This window comes from Anopheles coustani, chromosome X, assembly GCF_943734705.1.
Source record: "Anopheles coustani chromosome X, idAnoCousDA_361_x.2, whole genome shotgun sequence".
In the NCBI taxonomy this organism is placed as follows: domain Eukaryota; kingdom Metazoa; phylum Arthropoda; class Insecta; order Diptera; family Culicidae; genus Anopheles; species Anopheles coustani.
In genome coordinates, this window is record NC_071290.1 from 14,006,092 (window position 1) to 14,024,339 (window position 18,248).

At 44.8% G+C, this 18,248-nt stretch overlaps 4 protein-coding genes across 6 annotated transcripts in view; 1 reads left to right on the forward strand and 3 right to left on the reverse strand.

Annotated features, from left to right (window-relative positions):
• LOC131268636 (telomerase-binding protein EST1A) overlaps positions 1–4,614 on the reverse strand; it is a 52,750-nt gene extending 48,136 nt beyond the window's left edge. The window contains exons 1-5 of one of the 2 annotated variants that reach the window (XM_058270870.1): positions 4,476–4,614; positions 4,199–4,399; positions 2,874–3,957; positions 2,650–2,804; positions 3–1,323 (exon numbers count right to left, since the gene is read on the reverse strand). In XM_058270870.1, the coding sequence (XP_058126853.1) occupies positions 3–1,323; positions 2,650–2,804; positions 2,874–3,899 (2,502 nt within the window). In that variant the 5' untranslated portion in view covers positions 3,900–3,957; positions 4,199–4,399; positions 4,476–4,614. Of the gene's footprint in view, positions 1–2; positions 1,324–2,649; positions 2,805–2,873; positions 3,958–4,198 lie in introns of both variants that reach the window. The other variant, XM_058270868.1, reaches the window with a different exon arrangement.
• A 291-nt stretch (positions 4,615–4,905) lies between these two features.
• Positions 4,906–5,769, reverse strand: LOC131268649 (uncharacterized). The gene is made up of 2 exons (XM_058270884.1): positions 5,290–5,769; positions 4,906–5,210 (listed from the first exon to the last, which is right to left on the reverse strand). Exons 1-2 carry the CDS (start codon positions 5,707–5,709, stop codon positions 4,968–4,970), a joined length of 663 nt encoding a protein of 220 aa, XP_058126867.1. The 5' UTR covers positions 5,710–5,769; the 3' UTR covers positions 4,906–4,967.
• A 582-nt stretch (positions 5,770–6,351) lies between these two features.
• LOC131268638 (protein FAN-like) lies at positions 6,352–9,975 on the forward strand. 2 transcript variants are annotated; one of them, XM_058270871.1, is made up of 7 exons: positions 6,352–6,451; positions 6,512–6,950; positions 7,032–7,217; positions 7,280–8,607; positions 8,697–8,825; positions 8,906–9,372; positions 9,679–9,975. In XM_058270871.1, exons 1-7 carry the CDS (start codon positions 6,438–6,440, stop codon positions 9,774–9,776), a joined length of 2,661 nt encoding a protein of 886 aa, XP_058126854.1. In that variant the 5' UTR covers positions 6,352–6,437; the 3' UTR covers positions 9,777–9,975. The 2 variants fall into 2 exon arrangements, with proteins under 2 accessions (XP_058126854.1, XP_058126855.1); XM_058270872.1 differs by having other exon boundaries at positions 6,357–6,451; positions 6,876–6,950.
• Positions 9,976–10,254: 279 nt separating this feature from the next.
• Positions 10,255–12,990, reverse strand: LOC131268641 (uncharacterized). Its single transcript, XM_058270877.1, has 7 exons — positions 12,915–12,990; positions 12,461–12,625; positions 11,681–12,384; positions 11,107–11,610; positions 10,889–11,029; positions 10,646–10,810; positions 10,255–10,572 (listed from the first exon to the last, which is right to left on the reverse strand). Exons 1-7 carry the CDS (start codon positions 12,988–12,990, stop codon positions 10,369–10,371), a joined length of 1,959 nt encoding a protein of 652 aa, XP_058126860.1. The 3' UTR covers positions 10,255–10,368.
• Between the last annotated feature and the right edge of the window lie 5,258 nt (positions 12,991–18,248).

Sequence of the window (18,248 nt, forward strand, 5' to 3'; positions counted from 1 at the left end):
ACCGCGTACACCGAGAGCAGCGCTAGCTGGTTATAAGGGCGGCCGTGCTTCGGCTGGATCTGTTGGGCCTTCACGTACCACTGCTTCGATTTGCGGAAGTTGTTCCCCTCACTGATCTGCTCCCGGTAGCGCGCCAGGTCGCCGAGGAAGAGGCAAATTTTCTGCGCTGATACGAGGGCAAGCGTATACTTCAGTCCTTTGACATTTGACGCCGCATTGACACCGACGAACTGCTCCAGGTTGAAACCGTACGTGCGCTCGAGCAGACCGAGCAGCTGTTCGAAGTACGCGACCCCGTTTTCCACCACCTCAAGCGCGCTCTTCTGCAGGAAGTCCTTCTCCTCCGCGTTCGGGGCATCGTTCAGCAGTTTGCGCAGCTGCTCGACGACGTTGTAGTAAAGCAACCGCCAGAAGTGATGCTCCAGGTTGACGTCCTGGGCGAAGCGCATCTCTTGTAGAAGAAACGTCTGCAGCAGTCGCTGTAGCTCCTGGCGCAGCTCAAGATACCGCTGCCAGTCGGCGAACAGTTGCCCACCGTTGAGCAAATCCTGAAGGCACGCATCTGCCTCGGCCACCTGATAGACGAGGTCGCGTTGACGCAACAATTTCGCCTGGCGCGAATTGGGATCGTACCACGCTGGACCCTCCGCCGCTTGATGTCGCGCACGGGTCGTATCATCACCAGGCCTCACCGGCACCTCTCTACTCGCATTCATACGCGGTGTTTTCAGATTTGTCCGTAGCAGTGGCTGTTCGACGACGATCGGTCGTGACGGATTTTTCGGATCGAACAGCAGCTTCGGTTCGCTTGGAACATCACCCGCACCGATCCTCTGCCCAACGCCTCGAGACGGTGCGTCCGGTGCGCTAGTGGACGCCTTGGGTGGAAGCACCAACACACCTGGTGTTCTTTGGATGCTGACGGAGTTTTCGAACTGTTTCGTCATTTCAGCGATCGCGTGGACGGTTTTATCCGCAGCTGCGTGATGCAACGGTGGATGAATTTCTCCAATGCTACGCCAACTACCTCCACCTTCGTGCAGGGGATCGGCATTCCTGCCACGGTCCATGCTAGCCTCCCGGCTACGGTTTATATAACGATCGCGTGAATGTTGCCGGAAGCGTCCGGCTCCTCCGTAGTATCTATCACGGCTCGCATCGCGGTGTCCTTGGTCCCTGCCAGGGCGAGAATAGATGCGATCGGCACTATTTTCCCGACTTGCATTGGAAGACTGCGAGTTGCATCGGCTACGATTCGATCCCCGATGTGGATGGTACGGCATCTTGAACTCGTCGTAGTAATCGTTTCTGGACCCCGAATTGCTGCAATAAATGAGGAAACAATTAGCAACTGAATTAACTTGATACGGTAATGGATAAAAAGATTTTTTTAAATAACTATTCAAAAGCAACAACAGAAAACGGAATATTAACATTTAAAAAAACCTACAATATAAATGCTAAGTACCACGAAAACACACTTACGAATTTCGTTTCGATTTTTTCCTGTTTGTATTCCTTTCGTATGCGATGGGTAAGATAATGAAGGCAAAACAGAGATAATGTTAACAATAATCAGGGATAGACGATATCCGTCCAGATACAAAAAAGGTAGTCAACAAAAATAAAAACGATGGCGCATATCTTCTTGATCAATATAGACTACCTCCAAATTTTTTAGTAATATGCAATACAATTCTATATCATACACGCTTTTGCACCACAAAAACGATGACTAACCTCAAAACAAGTGATTTAGTTACGAAACTTTTTAAACAAAGTACAGTTAAGGTACAAGCAAAACATAAGAGAAACGCAAATAGGTATATTTTATTTCTTTACCGAAAATATGATGAAAACCATAAATAACGACGATGTTTTCAAAACAGATTTTCCATATTATACAAAGATTTGTACAAGTGCAGGCAGCTAGAGTACATTCAAAATCTTTCTCAAGATTGCAACGATTATGACGTCATGAGGGTAGTCTTTTTAGATATTTAGCGTTGATGTTAAAGAACTGCAAAAGATGAACTACGTACTTTTCGATAACTCTTTTGTGAGTTTTATTATAAAAAGGCTATTCGCTTGATAACTTTTCCCCTGCTTGTTTGAAGTTATGCGGCAAAATCTATGGAAAATCTCAGTTTGGTATGAAAACACGGAAAAATAATCTTTGAAAAAAGAATATAAAATTTCTTTGCAGTGCGTTCTCCGACAATGCAAAACGCGCGAAATAAATTCTTCACAAGGATGGATGTTAAAAAGGAACAAAATACCAACAGACCAAACACTTATACAACATAGTCACAAAAACACGCGCTAACTTAAATCGCACAAAAAACACCAATTCCTATCCTAGCCACCACCCAATAAATTTAACAAATGTATTTTTAAATCTTCAACATATATCAAAATCCACGGCATTTGTTTGATCAGTACTGCAGATTGTTTTTACTGTGGCAACGCACTTTTTTGTACTTCTTTTACACTTTCAAGCATGTATCTAGAGTTTGAAAAACGTATCAAACAAAATTTTGATTGTTTTCACTTTTAATGTACAATTAAATTTCGTGAATAATATATAATTAACTCTTTTGCGGTAGTTTATATGTACACCTAAAATTTATCGATAGGAAAACGGTATACCTTCGATTTCGATGTCTATTTCGGTTGCTACCAGAGAAGTTTGTCGTTTGCTTCCCAGCGTTTGGTGGAAGTGGCAGATCAACATCCCCGCCGTGTCTACCCGTTATAGACATCACAGGCATTTGATGCGGGATAGGTTCTTCCTGGGCCCAGTCCTGGATATTAGAAAATAATCGAATTAAATATATTGTATCAAGTTGTAGCGAATGCACAAGAAAACTTACACATATTTCTCCAAAAGCAGAGCCACCATTGATCGATTCCCTTCGGTCATCAAATGCTTGAGTAGATGATCCTGAGTAATTATCATTGTTCGAGTTTTCCTGTCCGCGAGAGCTCCCGGACGAATAGTGACGGAATTTGCTGCCACCGCTGTAAGTGCGGTCACGGTCATTCCGCTCGCAGCTAGAATTTCTACTGTCCGCTCGACCGGATTGATGTTCGCGGGGGCGATCGCCGGCATTCGGCCATGGGGGATATCGTTCATTCGAACCGACATCGGAAGAACGACTCCGCGTATGCGAATGATATTCCTCCACCATCGGTCGGCTGCCCATAGTATTGCTTGGATACGGCCCTGGTCCACCTCCTCCTCCACCGCCACTGCCCGAGTAACGGATGCGGCCCCTAGAGTGTCGATTCGATCCTCTTATTGGAAGCGTCTGCGCCCGCTGCTGCTCGGCGCGCATTTTTTCCAAGTAATCCGGAGGAAGGCCATGCTCCTGGAGCGTTTTCTTTTGCAACCGAGGTGGCAGATTTTCCAGGTGTGATAACGACGGAATCGGTGGTTTCTTTTTCGAACCGCGTGCATCGCGATTCATCTGATCCGAACGAACGTTTCGCATGCCACCGGCCGTTTGAGCGTTGGACGACATGCTGCTGGGCGGTGGTTCGGATTCTAGCCGAATTGTGTGGTTGCCACTCGCAGGGGGGTAGGCATGGACCTCTAATCGCCGATTGATGCTTCCACCTTCGGGCGGCCCACGTGCCTCCCGGAAACCGTATTCTTGACCGTGGTAAGATTCGGTGGACGGTGAGCGTCGCCGGTTGGAGTTGCGACCACCGGCTGAGCCTCGTTGAATCAGTCTATTAACCGGCGGAGGTGACGGATCCGAATGCGGGTTGGCGTTCAACGAGCGGTTGCTGTCCGTTCGCTGCGTTTTACGCAGTGGTCCACTGCCAGGGCTGTAGAGCTGCTGTTCTCGTTTGGCGCTGGCACTTCGCATCTCTACTCGAGCGGAACGGGACATCGTGCTGAGGGTGGTTGTTTACCATTCAGCAACCAAATGAGTCGTTTTATTGTGTTTCCTTAAAAATGAAGATGAAGATAAACCTCAATTCACATGCCAATAAGCGAAAAAACACCCATAAACCAAGAACAAAGTGCCCTTAAGCTAACATTGGCACTTTGACCGATTTGTGGTTTGTTATTGTTTTGCATGCTACAAGCAACAATGATATGCCCGCGCAAACCGCATCACACAGCAATGCCGTAGTCCTTTGTGGTGTTCAGGAAGTGTTTTCCATGTTACCTGTAAATCGCACTTACCACCTGCACCGACGGATCAGATCTTAAGCCTACCAAGGCAGCGGGGTTTCCTCTAAAGACTCCCAACGCACAGCGCACACCAAATCTCAATGTGAAACTTTGCTGACTCAATTTGTTTGACTCGCTACAGCCTACTACGCTTATTCTCTACCGCTTATCTGTCTTCTGTCACTATTGCACTAAAATTATCGCTCCGCAACGCTGCAATTGAACGTGAAATCCGATCGCCGCATTGAGAACGGTGCATCTATCCTTTCAGCGTTAAAGCCGTAATTACCTGGCTACCGTGTTCTGTTTGACCACACCGACACTTGCTACAGCGAACGAAGCAAACATCGCCGACACGGATTAGTTAGGTACCTGCTCGCACGATTCGAAGCTTGAATTTAGCGCTTTGTGCGCTTGAATGGAGGGATAAAATTGGAAATGACTGTGACAGCCATTCTGTGCGTTTCCCGAATCTGACAGCCGTGATCAACACCATTTTGACAGCTATCACAGGCTCCAGAGATGGAAAATGCATTTCCCTCTGAATGCAGGGATAATAAATATGCTTTTCAATCCCTTGAAGATGTTTCATTTGCAACAATCCATCGAAATCCGAGTCACATTTATAGCCAACAAATTGTACTATTCACCGCTCTTCCATGAAACAGTCGACAGTAGGAGAAGAAATGGTTGTCCAAAAGGACAAATAACGACCGTCGTTATGACTAACTTATACCCCAACTATTTGGGTTTTATTTCTATACAACAATCTACAAATGGATCAATCGGTAGGCAATAAACCTTCGCTTTCGAGCTTTCGTTCTACTGCGAGTAGGTGAAGGTTAACCTTGTGTACAGCCTCGAATTCCTTACCGGTTAGGAATATGGAAAGCGTCAAATTAAATGCTAACATCAAGGTAAGTGGTAGAGTAATGGGACCGGAAAGTTTACGGAACAGTTTCAAAACTTCCTTCGGTTTCTCCGTGATGGATGGCAGTCGGTAAGTGAAATGTCGGGTGGCGAACTGAAACGAAGGGAAAACAGATGTTGATGAAACAAACGATGTCTCGATTTCAGCACCCGAATGGGTTTGCTGGACCTACCATAAACGATGACAATGGGACCAGAAGCATGGGATAGCCGACAGCGAAGCAACTTTGAAATACCGCCGCACGCGTCTGTAGGCACACCGGGCATGCTTGTTTGTGCAACACTGCATCCGGAAGCACAAACGTGCTGTGGAACATCGTCGCCATAATAGCGGGCAGCGCAACGGACGGTAAATAACTCGATAACCGCCCATACTTCCCTAGCTTCAGGACCCGCCTGAAGTAGTTGTTGATGTAAAAGCTGGAGAACACCGTGGTCGCACCGAGAACGCCGGGTGTGTACACGATCGGCCACACTTCGGACTTGTTCTCCCAGTTTTGCACCAGCTTGAGAAAGTATTTGACCGCCTCGTCCTCGTTGAGCCGGACCGCATCCTGAGGGATTTCCGATACCTTTTTATGTAACAGTGCCATTGCGGCTACCGGACTAGGAGCTGCAAGTGCGTGCAAGCACTTGATTCGTATTTTGACTTTTTTTTGAGAATTCCCTTTAATTGGCTTGTTTATTTACTTTCTAATGCCTGTTATAACTACCTTGGCATGAGCTGTCAAATGCGCATCGGACACCGACCTGTTTTATTCGACCTTGTGCAAGGCTATAAACGATGACTAATTTGTAAAATAAAAATGTAAGTTATAAATAACGATTCAAATAAAAAGCTCAGTGCATTATCCACAAGGCGTTTAAATTCAGCAGTTGATACTATTGTTTTCATTTTTTCCAAATTACCTGTTGAACATACTACCAATTGTTTCGGCCAGTTTTGTTTGGTTTCGTCTGATGTAGACGATTTTTACAACTGAGTAACGTCAGAGCCAAGAAATACGTGTAGCAGGTTGGGCTGCCTGAACTTAAAATTTTTCTTTATTTGGCTTTTGAAAATACTAAAAATGTACCAAAATATCTATGCGAATTGTTGATTGTTACACTTAATTCTTTTATGAAAATAAAATGACTAAACCTAGTCGCTATGGATCTTCTAACGAATTGATGATAAACGTAAAGAAAAGATGTAAACAAAATGGTCCATTACTCATCAGCCGGATGACATAAACCGTTGTTTTCGTCGTGTTCGCTGCAATTCCGGTCGGAGTAGTTATTTTCAATATTTCTAATTCGTGTATAGCCGTGTAATTTCAGTATGGAAGCAGCAAGGTATGGCCGAATATTATAAATACTTGAAAAAAGATACATCCTAATGGTGGTTGGTTGCAGGTTTTCACTATTACTGCTGGAGCCGGGAGAGATCTACTTCGAAGACTTTTCCGTTGATATGGTGAAACAAGAGCAGGCCATGGAGCTGGACGAAGAGATTCGCATGAGCGGTCGGCTGAAAATGTGCTCAAAGTCTTTGGTGTTCGAGGCAAAAAACAGTGGCTTACTGCCGTTGGTTAAAATCATGTACAAAGACTGCATAAGCATAAGCCGGCACGAGAACAACAAAAGTGGCAATTCCGATATTTCGCAGCTGTTGATTCGGTGCCGACAGTACATAGAAATGTTGAGCGAGAACACCATTCAACCATATCATTTCGTACAACGAGAGTGTCGATTTCTTTTCAATTTCCACTTCGCAAAGCTAGATGAATGTCTCCAACAAATTTGCCAACTGAACCGTGCCTCAACGCTGCCTTCATATGAACAAAACAGTATGGTAAATGAATGATATCTTTTGTAAACGAAAGTGTCTTAACATTTATGTATTTTTCTTCCTCTTTTTACTTTTCGAAAACAGATTGCTACAATTGTCTACTCGAGGCATAGCCGAGTAAAATTTAATCCACTCTGGTTAAACAGTTTATACGAACGAACGGTTGCCGAATTTCACGTAGAAGAAATCAATCCTCTCATCGTTAATCCTGGGCGACTGCTTTTGACTAATTCCTTTATTTATTTGCAATCGTACAACAACATTCACACGGTAGGTGAAGGTGTAAAGCAAATCGAATGGAATGAACTAAGCTACTAATAATTGCTTTTCAGAATCCTGTGCTTAAAATCAGCATTAAATCAGTCACCAGTCTTTCCAAGCATCGTTATCTTCTCCGGCAAATAGGGCTTAAAATCCAGTGGGATACAAAGGAATCGAACGTCGAAGAGCAATGTCTTTATCTAGCGTTCCGCAATGAAACCGATCGAGACAGTTGCTTTCGTAGCATAACGGGTCAGACTGATTACGCCGTACATGACCAGAGCCCTGAAAGCATGACACTAAAGTGGCAAAACGGGCTCGTATCGAATTATGATTATTTGCTGTATCTAAACGGATTAGCCGACCGTTCATTTCAAGATTTGACCCAGTACCCGGTGTTTCCGTGGATCATAACAGACTACACATCGGCCGAGCTGAAACTCAACGATAGTGTCGTGTATCGCGACCTGAGGAAGCCGGTCGGAGCGCTGAACAACGAACGTTTGGAAAGACTACGCATGAGGTTCGACGAGATGGGTGAACCAAAATTCCTCTACGGGTCGCATTACTCCACACCGGGATTTGTACTGTACTACCTCGTGCGAAAGCATCCGGATCTAATGCTCTGCCTGCAGAACGGCAAGTTCGATCATCCGGATCGAATGTTCAACTGCGTGGCGGACGCGTTTCATAATTGCATGCACAACATGTCCGACTTTAAAGAGCTTATACCGGAGTTCTACGATACCGGGCGTAAGGGTGATTTTTTGATGAATAGCATGAAAATAGACTTCGGTTGCCGCTTCGATGGTGCACCGGTGAACAACGTTGCTCTACCACCGTGGGCACAGAACTCACCGGAACGTTTCGTGCATCTGCTAAGGGAGGCCCTGGAGTCGGACTATGTTTCCGCCAATTTGAACCACTGGATCGATCTGATATTCGGTTACAAACAGCAAGGAGAGGCAGCACTTGCTGCGGACAACGTTTTCTACCATCTCTGCTACGAAGGATCCGTCGACCTCGGACAGATAAACGACATGGCGGCACGGCACGCAATGGAGGTGCAGATTTCCGAGTTTGGACAAATCCCGAAGCAGCTATTCCGCACTGCTCACGTATCGAAAATGCAGGCCATCCCGAAGGGTGTGCCGGCACAGTCAAGCATGGTGATAAAGAAAACGCAGGAGTACTGTTCACACAAGGATATCATAACTGCGCTGGCGATCGATGGGTCGACGGGTAATATTTTCACCACCAGCAAAGACGGCACCATGACCTGCTACAATCCGGTGGAGAGACGAAAAATTCGAAGCGTGCAGCTTAGCGACCTGCCGATCAGTTCCGTGCAGCTTCCCTCCGACCAGTCGGTTGTTCTTGGAGCCTGGGATAATACCATGTAGGTATCGAACAGCTTGTTTAGTTGGGCGAGCTTTGTTTTGTTTTCATTATATTTATGATGCACTTTATTTTTTCCTTTCAACTCAGCCTAATTTATAATTTCGACTTTGGGAAGGTTTCAAGCACCATCCGGGCACACGACGATGCCGTTTCGTGCCTGTCGTATGTACCGATGCATGGGTTGCTCGTCTCTGGAAGCTGGGACGGTAGTTTGAAGTAAGGCAGTCCCCGTTGTTTTTCTTCACACATTAGTTTTACGAGGGACACTGAGCCATTTTTGTGTTGCTTTTCTGCAGAATTTGGAACAACTACCACAACGATGCCGTGGTCGGGTACATCACGCTGGAGGAAAAGATTGTTTCGATCGACAGTGCGTGTGCTGGTGAGCGCAGCATTCGCGTGGCAGTCGGGCTGCAAAGCGGAGAGCTGTTGCTGTTCGAGTTTGATGCCCGCAAAATAAACGCAACGTCCACCTACACGAAGGACAACCATAAGAATCTACTGACGCACCGGGGCGGTATCTGTGAGGTGAAGTTTAACGCGAAGGGAACGCTTATTGCGTCCTGCGGCGAAGATCGAACCATGTACGTGACGGATGCGGACAGCAGTATGACCATCTGCCGGAAGGCGCTGGACACCGTGGTGCGATGCCTTTGCTGGACGAAAGACTGTAAATATCTGCTCATGGGAGACCAGCGAGGCCAGCTGCACGTGTGGAGCATGCTGCAAGGCATGATCGAGTGCGAGATGAGCATTCATAGTGGTGAGTAGCAAACCTTTCTTTTCATCCTTGTTCCACTAAACTGCACGATGTTATTTTAATACAACATACCTATTTAACACTCAATCATCAATTGCTTTTATGCAACCTTGCGTTTCATGCTTCAATCACTATCCCCCACAATGTAATTTTAACACAACACAGCTATTTAACACTCTGATCCATTGGAAATTAATTGTTTTTAAAAAGTACTGTTGCAATCAGTTGTTTTAGTTGCCTTTAACGTTACATTTAGGAGTAAAATAGTTGACCGAACGATTTCTCATACCTCGTTTTGCTCGTTTTCAGAGAGCGTGTACTGCCTCGGTAGTTTGGACAATAATCAGATAGTGAGCTGCGGCAAGGATGGCAATAACTATTGCATAAAGCTGTGGGAAATCGCATAACCGTAACGATGTGTAGTAATTAAATTGTTTCATTTCAAACCCTAATCTTCTGTTGGAGAAATCCTTTAAAAAAAACTGATATTTTTTAACTATAAGTAACGCAGCTGATGTATGCATACGAAATAAAAAGTGTTCTTGGCTCTAGACCTCTGCAAGCAGGAAATGAATGGGAAACCGTTGCGTTTAATTAGTTGTGTTTTCATAAATATCAAACTTTTTATTAACATGTTTGTAATTTATTACCATTTTAATAAATACCATTCAAATCTTTTGTTTTGTTTTCCGACGGACAAAGAAAAAGGTATCGATCGTTTGACAAGTTACATCAATAATTGGATTGAATAGTAAAGAATTAGTTAAAATAGGCCCACTTGGGAGGCCTTTTTCCAAGGTGTTTGTTTTTCTTAAATCTTCCAATGTTTGTTTTACGTTTTTTTTTTGTGTTGTCTACCGCGCCCCTGTTCGGGTGCGTGTGTGTATTTTCAAATTGGACCAAACAATTTTGTTTTTATTTTTTCGCTCCCAGCATCCGGCTCGTGCGAGCGCGCCCGTGTTCGGGGCTCGTCGCGGTCGAATGGGGGGGCGTTTAAAATCAGGAATCGACCAGCACGTGCCAACGGGTGATCGGCTCCGACCGGGTGCTCGATTCGCGCATCTCGTTCCAGTGGATCATCTCCTCCGGCCCGCTCGAGTTGAGGCCCATGCTAAACCAGCCCACCATTTCGTTGCGTTTCATGTTGCGCTTGGCGTACACGGACACGATGAGGGTGACATCGTTCAGCTGAAAGAGTGCCACCTGCAAACGCCCAGGAGGGAAATGTGTTTTCAGAGAGACGCACAGTAACTTTAACCCGGGTGCGGGTGCTTACCTGAAAAATGAATGTTTCCTTAAACAGCGGGTTGGACTGACCGCGGCGTGTCGATGTCTTGGCGCGCCCAATCTCCTGGCCCATGCTGCTCACCAGACAAAGCTTTACGTACGTATCCGGCACCTTCGGTACCGTGTGGTTCCGGAAGTGGCTACCTTTCACAATCTGAAACGATGGAACCAGGAAGACAAAAGGAGGGGGTGTTAAATAAGGATTAAGGTTTAGAGACTCTGTTAATCCAACCTCAACCGTCAGTCGTCCAGTGATGCCGTTGTATCCCAAACCAAGTAACAGCTCCGGAACACCTCCATGTTGCATGGAGTTCGTTGATCCAGCACTGTCGGATCTCGCGATGCTAAGTAAGTCGCTCGTGGACGTTGTATCCTGGAACGAAAAATGTGTACAACCCCATTAATCTGTTACGTTACCATTTCTTGCAGCGAAAACCGAACGCAACTTACCGCGACCGACGAGCGAGGTTCAATCGGGAGCCACAAGTTGGTCTCCAGTTCCAAGTCAATGTTGGCGAAGCTGACGATCGTCTCGCCGATCAGACGCTCCCGGCGCATCCGCTCGCAGCCGTACACGCGGATGCGCAGCCCCATCGAGTTCACCTCCTCCGGGTTGACGCGGTGCAGCAGGAAGCTCTCCATGAACTGCGGGTTTTCGCCCGAGCGGATTTTGGTTTTGTGCTTTTGGCGCTTCGCCGGAAGCATCAGCAGGCGCACCTGGGTGTGCGTGGCCGTGCCCTTGTCGCCGCGGGAGGCGATCCCTCGGGCCTGCAGTACGTGCACGGTCATCTTGCGCATCGGCGCGTCGTAGAGCAGCGAGATCTCCAGCGTCCCGTTCGAGCTCGGCACGGCCGGCGGCCCTTCGAAGCCGCTGTTCGTCAGCTCACCGTCGGATTTGAGTGACTTCAGGTCGCTCGTATCGAACAGTGGCTCGTTCGAAAATACTAAAATACACTGCCAACAAAGATTGGCCGAGGAAGATAGCTGTTAGATCCAGTGGGCAGAGGTGGATCATTACACTTACATCATTGTTGAGACTAAGCACGTCGTCCAAACTGTCCTGCTGCACCAATGGACCGGCCTCTCCAAACCCGACCATCGGATCATCCTCGACGTACGGCTTCATCTTCCCATTGCTTCGCTGGTCGAGCATGCCGGACAGCTCGCTCTCATTACTCTTACTAACATCACTACGATTGCTGGTCGCTGATTTGCTCTTTTTGCTCTTCACCGGCTGTGCACGCTCGTCGGTTTCCTTCGTAAACTCCGGCAGCAGCAGCTCGCTAATTAACTTCAGATCTCCCGCCCCAGACCAGGTAGACTCCAGCGCAGGGGCACCACCACCACCTCCGGAACAGGGTTCATGTGCCGTCGAGCCACCGATTCGGTCACTGCTGACGTGCGCATCCAGCAGCAGGGGCGCTCCGGGTTCCAGACTCACCTCGGCCGAGCTGTTGGAGCTGCAGTCGTTGCTCGAATGCGGCATCCCAATCTTGCCCCCCTCCGCCATCGCCAGCGGATCCCGCGAGCTGTGCCCGTGCTTGCCGCCGGTGAGGATTTTGTTGAAGCTATTGAAGTGTGGCGCGTAGTGGGCGAGAATGTTCTCGTTGGCGTGGTAGCAGGAGGTGCTGGCGCTGTACGGCTCACTGCACGATTCCAACCGCAGCCGCCGGATCGTCTCATCCTCCGAGTCGGAGCTGTTGTTTCCATCGTAGGCGAACCGATTCCCTGCGTACCAAAATAGTGCCAACCAAATACATAGAATCGCAAAGGGGAGGTCAGCGTCGGCATCGCAGATACTTACGAATCCGATGGAAGGTTTTCTCCGAAATCAGATGTTCCTCGAAGGATAGCGGAAATAGGGGCGATGTTCCAAAGCACCGTATCTTGTTGACGTATAGGAACAAAACCATGATAAGAGCGACAACTCCCAATGCTAAGCCTAACAACGTCGTCAGCTCCATGTGGGCTGTTGGAGAGAAAGGTACAAAGGAATATGTTTAAAACCCAAGAACCACGACATGCGGGATGCGGCTCCCACCAGGAAATGTTCGAGCGCCTAAAGGTATGCAATTGGCATAACAAGGTTATTTTATGGATTAGAATCCCACATTTTTGAAAATTATAACAAACTTTTTCTTCGTTTCAAATCAGGCTCCATACTAAACACCTACACCTGGAACCCGGCTGATTGCACCTGCTGTTTCAAAACACCTAAAAGAAAAAAAGCAGGAAAAGCACGTCCAACAATATGGTACCTTGCAGCCGATCGGCAGCGTCCATCTTAGTCATGTCCTGCAGCGTTTCGCTGTCGTCGCCCGCTAGTCGAACCATTCTGCCGGAGGGTGAATGCACAGCACTCTAGGTCATTCCAAATTCAAATGCGCTCTAGTTGTTTCGAGATGTTTGCGCTCCGCCAGAACGTCCCTGCTGCCATCTGGTCACTGGAAGGAATAGAGCGCACCATGACACCGTACCGATGTTAATTTTTAATGACACATCCTTTTGCTCGACACGACGAACGTGCCACCGTTTCACAGCCTCCTGCCAGAACCGGAACCGGATTCTGCTCCCGATCAGGTACGTACCAACGCTAAACAGTGCTTTCCCCGGGGAAATACGCGATGGATTAGTCTGCGGTGTTGCAAAACATGGACATTATTGGCCGTGGCTCACGTGAACGTCGGTGCAGTACACAAGATTTTCTCTAACTTCGTATTTCTGACGAATTTTGATACACGCCAATTGCGCCGACGCGTAGAAAAACTGACAGCTTGCTGGAGCTGGTGGACTAGAAGTGACAATTGTGGGTTTTATGGCATCCGGTGGCGTGTCGCACGTTCGCCCGTTCACATGTGGACTTTGCTTACACGGTGCTTACACGGTTTTGTCGACGATGAACCACAGTTCCTCAACAAAGTATCCGGACAGTAATCTTGCCTTCCTTTCGCAGTGAGTACATGAGCATGGACAGAATTTAAGCAGAAAATTTGAATAGAAATGTGATTTCTCACTTCCTGTCCTTTGCCTATTTGACAAAATTCTCTATAAGTTTTTGTAACACTCCGGTTTCTTGAGGTATCGTTTGTTATGGTTCCCTAGAAGCCATCATTTGAAGTTGACTAACATTAACAATTTAATGCTCACTGCTCACAATTTGAAATGTTCAGTAAAACTACGGAAACAAGTGCCGACGTCACGACTCTTGTCATTTCTGTTCCACAATTTTGTTCCACAACTTTAAATCCTGATGCATTCACTGGCTGACCTTATATTACATGTTGGATGTACGAGGATAAAACTATAAATTATTACAAAAACTAAAATCCTTCGATACTTCACGATCACGTAAAAAGAAGGTCCGAAAAGTAACAACGAACTGCATAACTACACTTCTAACAGGAGTTTCTAGGTCATCAAAGATTTAATTGGAGTGGCTGTTCTTTTTCTTAAACAACAACTGCAGACCAACAATCAATTTTTAAAATATTAAATAGCATTTCAAATGAAACATTCTATTTACTTTTTTGGTTTAGGTGAAGTATTCACATTGAAAATAAGGTTGACATTAAAATGGTGACTGTACGAATGCTTTATAGAGTAGCTGTACGTTGCGTTCATTTGTTCATCCTTGAGATCTCGTAGCGGTTATACTAACAGAATGCCTAACTGTAGGCAGATTAGGAGCTAACCTTCACATTAAGGATAACGATGTCCTTTAGTAGGCTTAATTACTGAAGCTTAGGTCGTCTATCTTTATTCTTGAACACGATTGCTCTTCATTTAACAAAAAAAAAAAAATCAACAAGTACTCACTCATTCACACTGTAGACAAACGGACTGAAAGAGGCCTCATGATGGTGTCTCTTGAAACCCTCGAGATATTCTTCAAATGTTGTTTCAAGAGCAATTCTTAAACCTAGCACTTCTCATAGTTTATGCGGCCTTATGCGGAGTTAACATAGGTAGTGCATTGGCCATTTTTTCTTTACTCCATTTTCGTATACTTTCCGTTACTAAACTTTCATTCGAGTTAGAGAAACTTTTACGTTCTGTTTATTAACCGCAAAAGTCTCTGCGAAAGACATCGCATTCGACATCGTAAACAATAATCAATATACTTTACTATTAACGCCAGCACCAAATTTAACATTTATCAGATTGGCACCGATTCCAGAAAGCTGATAGAAATGGGTCATTTATCTCACATTTTGGGGACAGCATTTTGCCATCAACACCTGATGCCTGAACACGTCGTTACACAGATCCGCTCCCCCAACCCCTTCCCAATTTGCCAAACAATCTTTGTTCCCGATCTTTCGGTGACATGTTAACACCACTCAAGGGCCGTCGAAATTGTCATGTGAAAAAGTCCGCAAAATGGGCAACGTTGCGCAAAAGTTTGCCGTTCAAATTGTTCAACAGCCCGCATCGGCGAACTTCTTCTATTTGAGCCAACATGTCTTCATGCCAACATGTTCTGTTTGCTCATTAGCACATCATTTGTGATGTCTAAAATAAAAAAAAAATAGTTAGAGGGAAGTATTGCAATTTCTGAAGATCTCTGTAAACACCTTCGATTCTCAAAGAGCTTGAATTTATCAACGATTAACACAAATACAATTATTAACATCCTATCACCCATTATTTTTTAAATGTTTAAAGTGAAATTTTGATTAAATATTTTAGAAACAAGAAATGTGGTGTAAGTTTACACAATGGATTTGTACTTTTACTAGCAATTGCAGTCCAGGGAGTTTAAATCCATGTTGTGTAACAGATAGCAGAGTAGAAGTTTATCAACCCATCGATTTAAGCTATTGTTAACATTCTGTAAGCACTTTAACTAGTTACTTTGATTTTTTATTCGTTTTCTTCTAGTTGCTTTGATTTATTCATCAACGTTTCTGTTTGTATGTTATATTCTTATTATTTTTCGAACTAAAACTGATTGGTAGCTTTGTATAACTTCCTAAGTTTAGTTGTAATTTATTGTAAAGCTTCAAACAATGCTTTCGTAACGCCGGAAAATGCTGTATTTTATCTAATAATCTTTGTTATGACTAAATGCTAGTTTCTTCTCCGAAAACAAACGCCACCGTTCTTTTAATTTAAGTTTATCTATTGGTTCTTTTTTCACATAAAAAATGTTATTTCTTCGCCGGAGATAAAGTTTCAGCCGAGAAGAGAAACTCTTCTTCTCAAGTACTGGCGTTCAGAAATACTTTCGTTGGAAAAACCCGGCCAACGCCCATGTATGAAACATTGGGATAAATGTTGTTATTTAAATTCCTGTCCTTGTATGGCAAATGTCGCCTTTGTGCCATATTAATAACCATTAGCAAACGGAACAGTCTATAGATACAAGTTGTGATGATATATACATCTGAAAAGTGACCTAGCTGAGCGATGTAAGGATGCCAAGGCGGTGGAGGTGCACGCCTGGCGGTGCCGGGGTGTGTGTGTGTGTAGTACGTCAGTAAATACACATCTTCGCTAGTATTGCCAAAAAGATGCTTACCGCGCCCTTTTGCACAATTACTGTTAGTGTACTGTTATTAAACGAACGGATCGCTGAGAGCTTTCAGCCAGAGTGAGGCGAAGGCCAAGATGTCCACATAATATACAATATCGGTCGTTCTTTTTCCCGGCAAAGTTTCCCCCCCCCCCCCCCCCTCCTGCTGGCCCCGGGTTTTCCACGCCCGCTCCTGCACTCGCAGGGAAAACTGTAACAGACTGTACGCCTGGCGGGCTTATGGCGAGCGCGCAACGATTCTCCATTTCTCGGAGGCCACGCCTCTTTGTCGGCCAACATGGTCGGACGTGCACCTAGGGCCGTCTCGCTCTCGCCATGTTGGACCGCAACATGAATGGACGCCACTGAACATAGATCGCATAGAGTAACATTGACCGTTTTTCCGAATAACGATTTCGTTGATCAACGGATTTGTCTATGTGGAGGACGCTGCTTCTGTAGCAGCGTTAGCACTGCTTGTTCATTGCTGTCTTCTAACTTTCGGCTGAGCGAACTTTCCACTCCAGACTTAACGTTAGCGAGCGTCAAGTAACCGCATGACGGACGGTATTTATCATAAATTTATGTATAATTTAGTTTACAAAACCATACAACCCACTAACCGCTAAAACCAATAAAACATTGGCGAACGAGTCGTTACGATGCGCGCAATGGAGGTCGCAACGTTCGGGAAAACTTTTCCGGCAAAGAGTGGAAACATCGGAGACGGTAGCGAGTCGTGTAGCGAGTTATTTATTCACAGTTTTTGTCATCGCTTGCTTCTTCTTCCAACTTTCTATCTTTTTCATATCCGATATTTAACAAGCAGTCTCCCCCCATCCCTCCTCTTTCCACTCTTCCTCTTTCACAGTCAAAGCCCGTCGGTGAAATGCCGGAAAATGCCACTCCTTCTGAGTTTTCTTATCAGCCTTGCACGGTTCGGGGTGGTTCTTCCGCCAACGGTTCGGCATTGGGAAAGATAAAATTTCGATGGAGAAAGTTACATCTATCGCACCGGCGTAGACATGGCTTCTCGCAGCGACACAACATTATTTGCAGAGATGTTAAGCGATTTGGCTTTCCCTTTTTTTTGTTTTCAGCCAAAATGTATATGCAATGTATATGTATTACACAAATTGAGGTTTACAAATATGCTAAACGGAAAGAATAATATCCTTATTGAAACAGTTAAAACAGTTAATTTAGTGATTTCTCGGTTAACACGTTTATTTCAAATCGAATATGTCATTATACATTGTTATATGAAAGACACTGTTTTACTTCAATATGTTCTTCATGTTTTTGGTAATTGAATGTGTTTTGCCTACCGGTACCGGCTCTTATTAATTTCTTCTCTACTTTTTCCCTTATTTAAATCTTTCGCATCCACCCAAATGGGAGTTTTCTTTTGAATATATTTGAAACCTACTTACATCGTCTCAGCATTCAAAATCAATGTCGATTTTTCCTTCTCTTTCATGCATTCGTTGTCTAATCTGTACATTTTTAGTAGTTTTTAAATTTCATTTGTTATCAAGAATCAAGCAAAATCATGTGTAGTGAATGTGTTCTGGACTTTGTTTTCTTCTAGATAATTTTCAATTGATCTTGGTTCAACCTATTTAGGGAAAGTTAAACTGTTCCTTCCATTTAAACCATCGTGATGCATTCTGTACAATTTTGCAGGAGGAGAGGCTTTACTCTTTTATGTTTCAATTATGTTATTGTTACATTCATCGGCTGTGGGTTTCAAGTTGAAAGTTTGCTAATTTTTTTTTTTAAATAGTTATTTCTGATGTTTGAAAACATGTTTTAGATTTGAAGTAAGATTTACAATATGCCGTTAATCCTAAAGAAACGAGAGGTTCGTTTGAACTATTTTTTTTCGGTTTTTCGTTTTATGGATCATTTATCATTGACTGGGATTTCAAATTTAAAACTCATCTATGTTCTTCGTTCAACGATTTATAATCATGAAATTTGAAATCAAACATATCGTTAGGATTATTCTTATATTTGGTGATATTATCATCTCTTAACTATCATTCTTTTCTACCGATCTAAAACAACATAACTC

Excerpts from the sequence above, each read along its gene's own strand:
- LOC131268641 (XM_058270877.1), bottom strand. The coding sequence starts at position 12,990 with ATGGTTCGACTAGCGGGCGACGACAGCGAAACGCTGCAGGACATGACT. Across the intron at positions 10,811-10,888 it reads CTGGACGACTGACGGTTGAG|ATTGTGAAAGGTAGCCACTT; the intron begins GTTGGATTAACA and ends CCATCGTTTCAG. Across the intron at positions 10,573-10,645 it reads AGGAAACATTCATTTTTCAG|GTGGCACTCTTTCAGCTGAA; the intron begins GTAAGCACCCGC and ends GGGCGTTTGCAG.
- LOC131268649 (XM_058270884.1), bottom strand. The coding sequence starts at position 5,709 with ATGGCACTGTTACATAAAAAGGTATCGGAAATCCCTCAGGATGCGGTC. Across the intron at positions 5,211-5,289 it reads TCCCATTGTCATCGTTTATG|TTCGCCACCCGACATTTCAC; the intron begins GTAGGTCCAGCA and ends CCTTCGTTTCAG.
- LOC131268638 (XM_058270871.1), top strand. Across the intron at positions 6,951-7,031 it reads CATATGAACAAAACAGTATG|ATTGCTACAATTGTCTACTC; the intron begins GTAAATGAATGA and ends TTTCGAAAACAG. Across the intron at positions 8,826-8,905 it reads AGCTGGGACGGTAGTTTGAA|AATTTGGAACAACTACCACA; the intron begins GTAAGGCAGTCC and ends GCTTTTCTGCAG.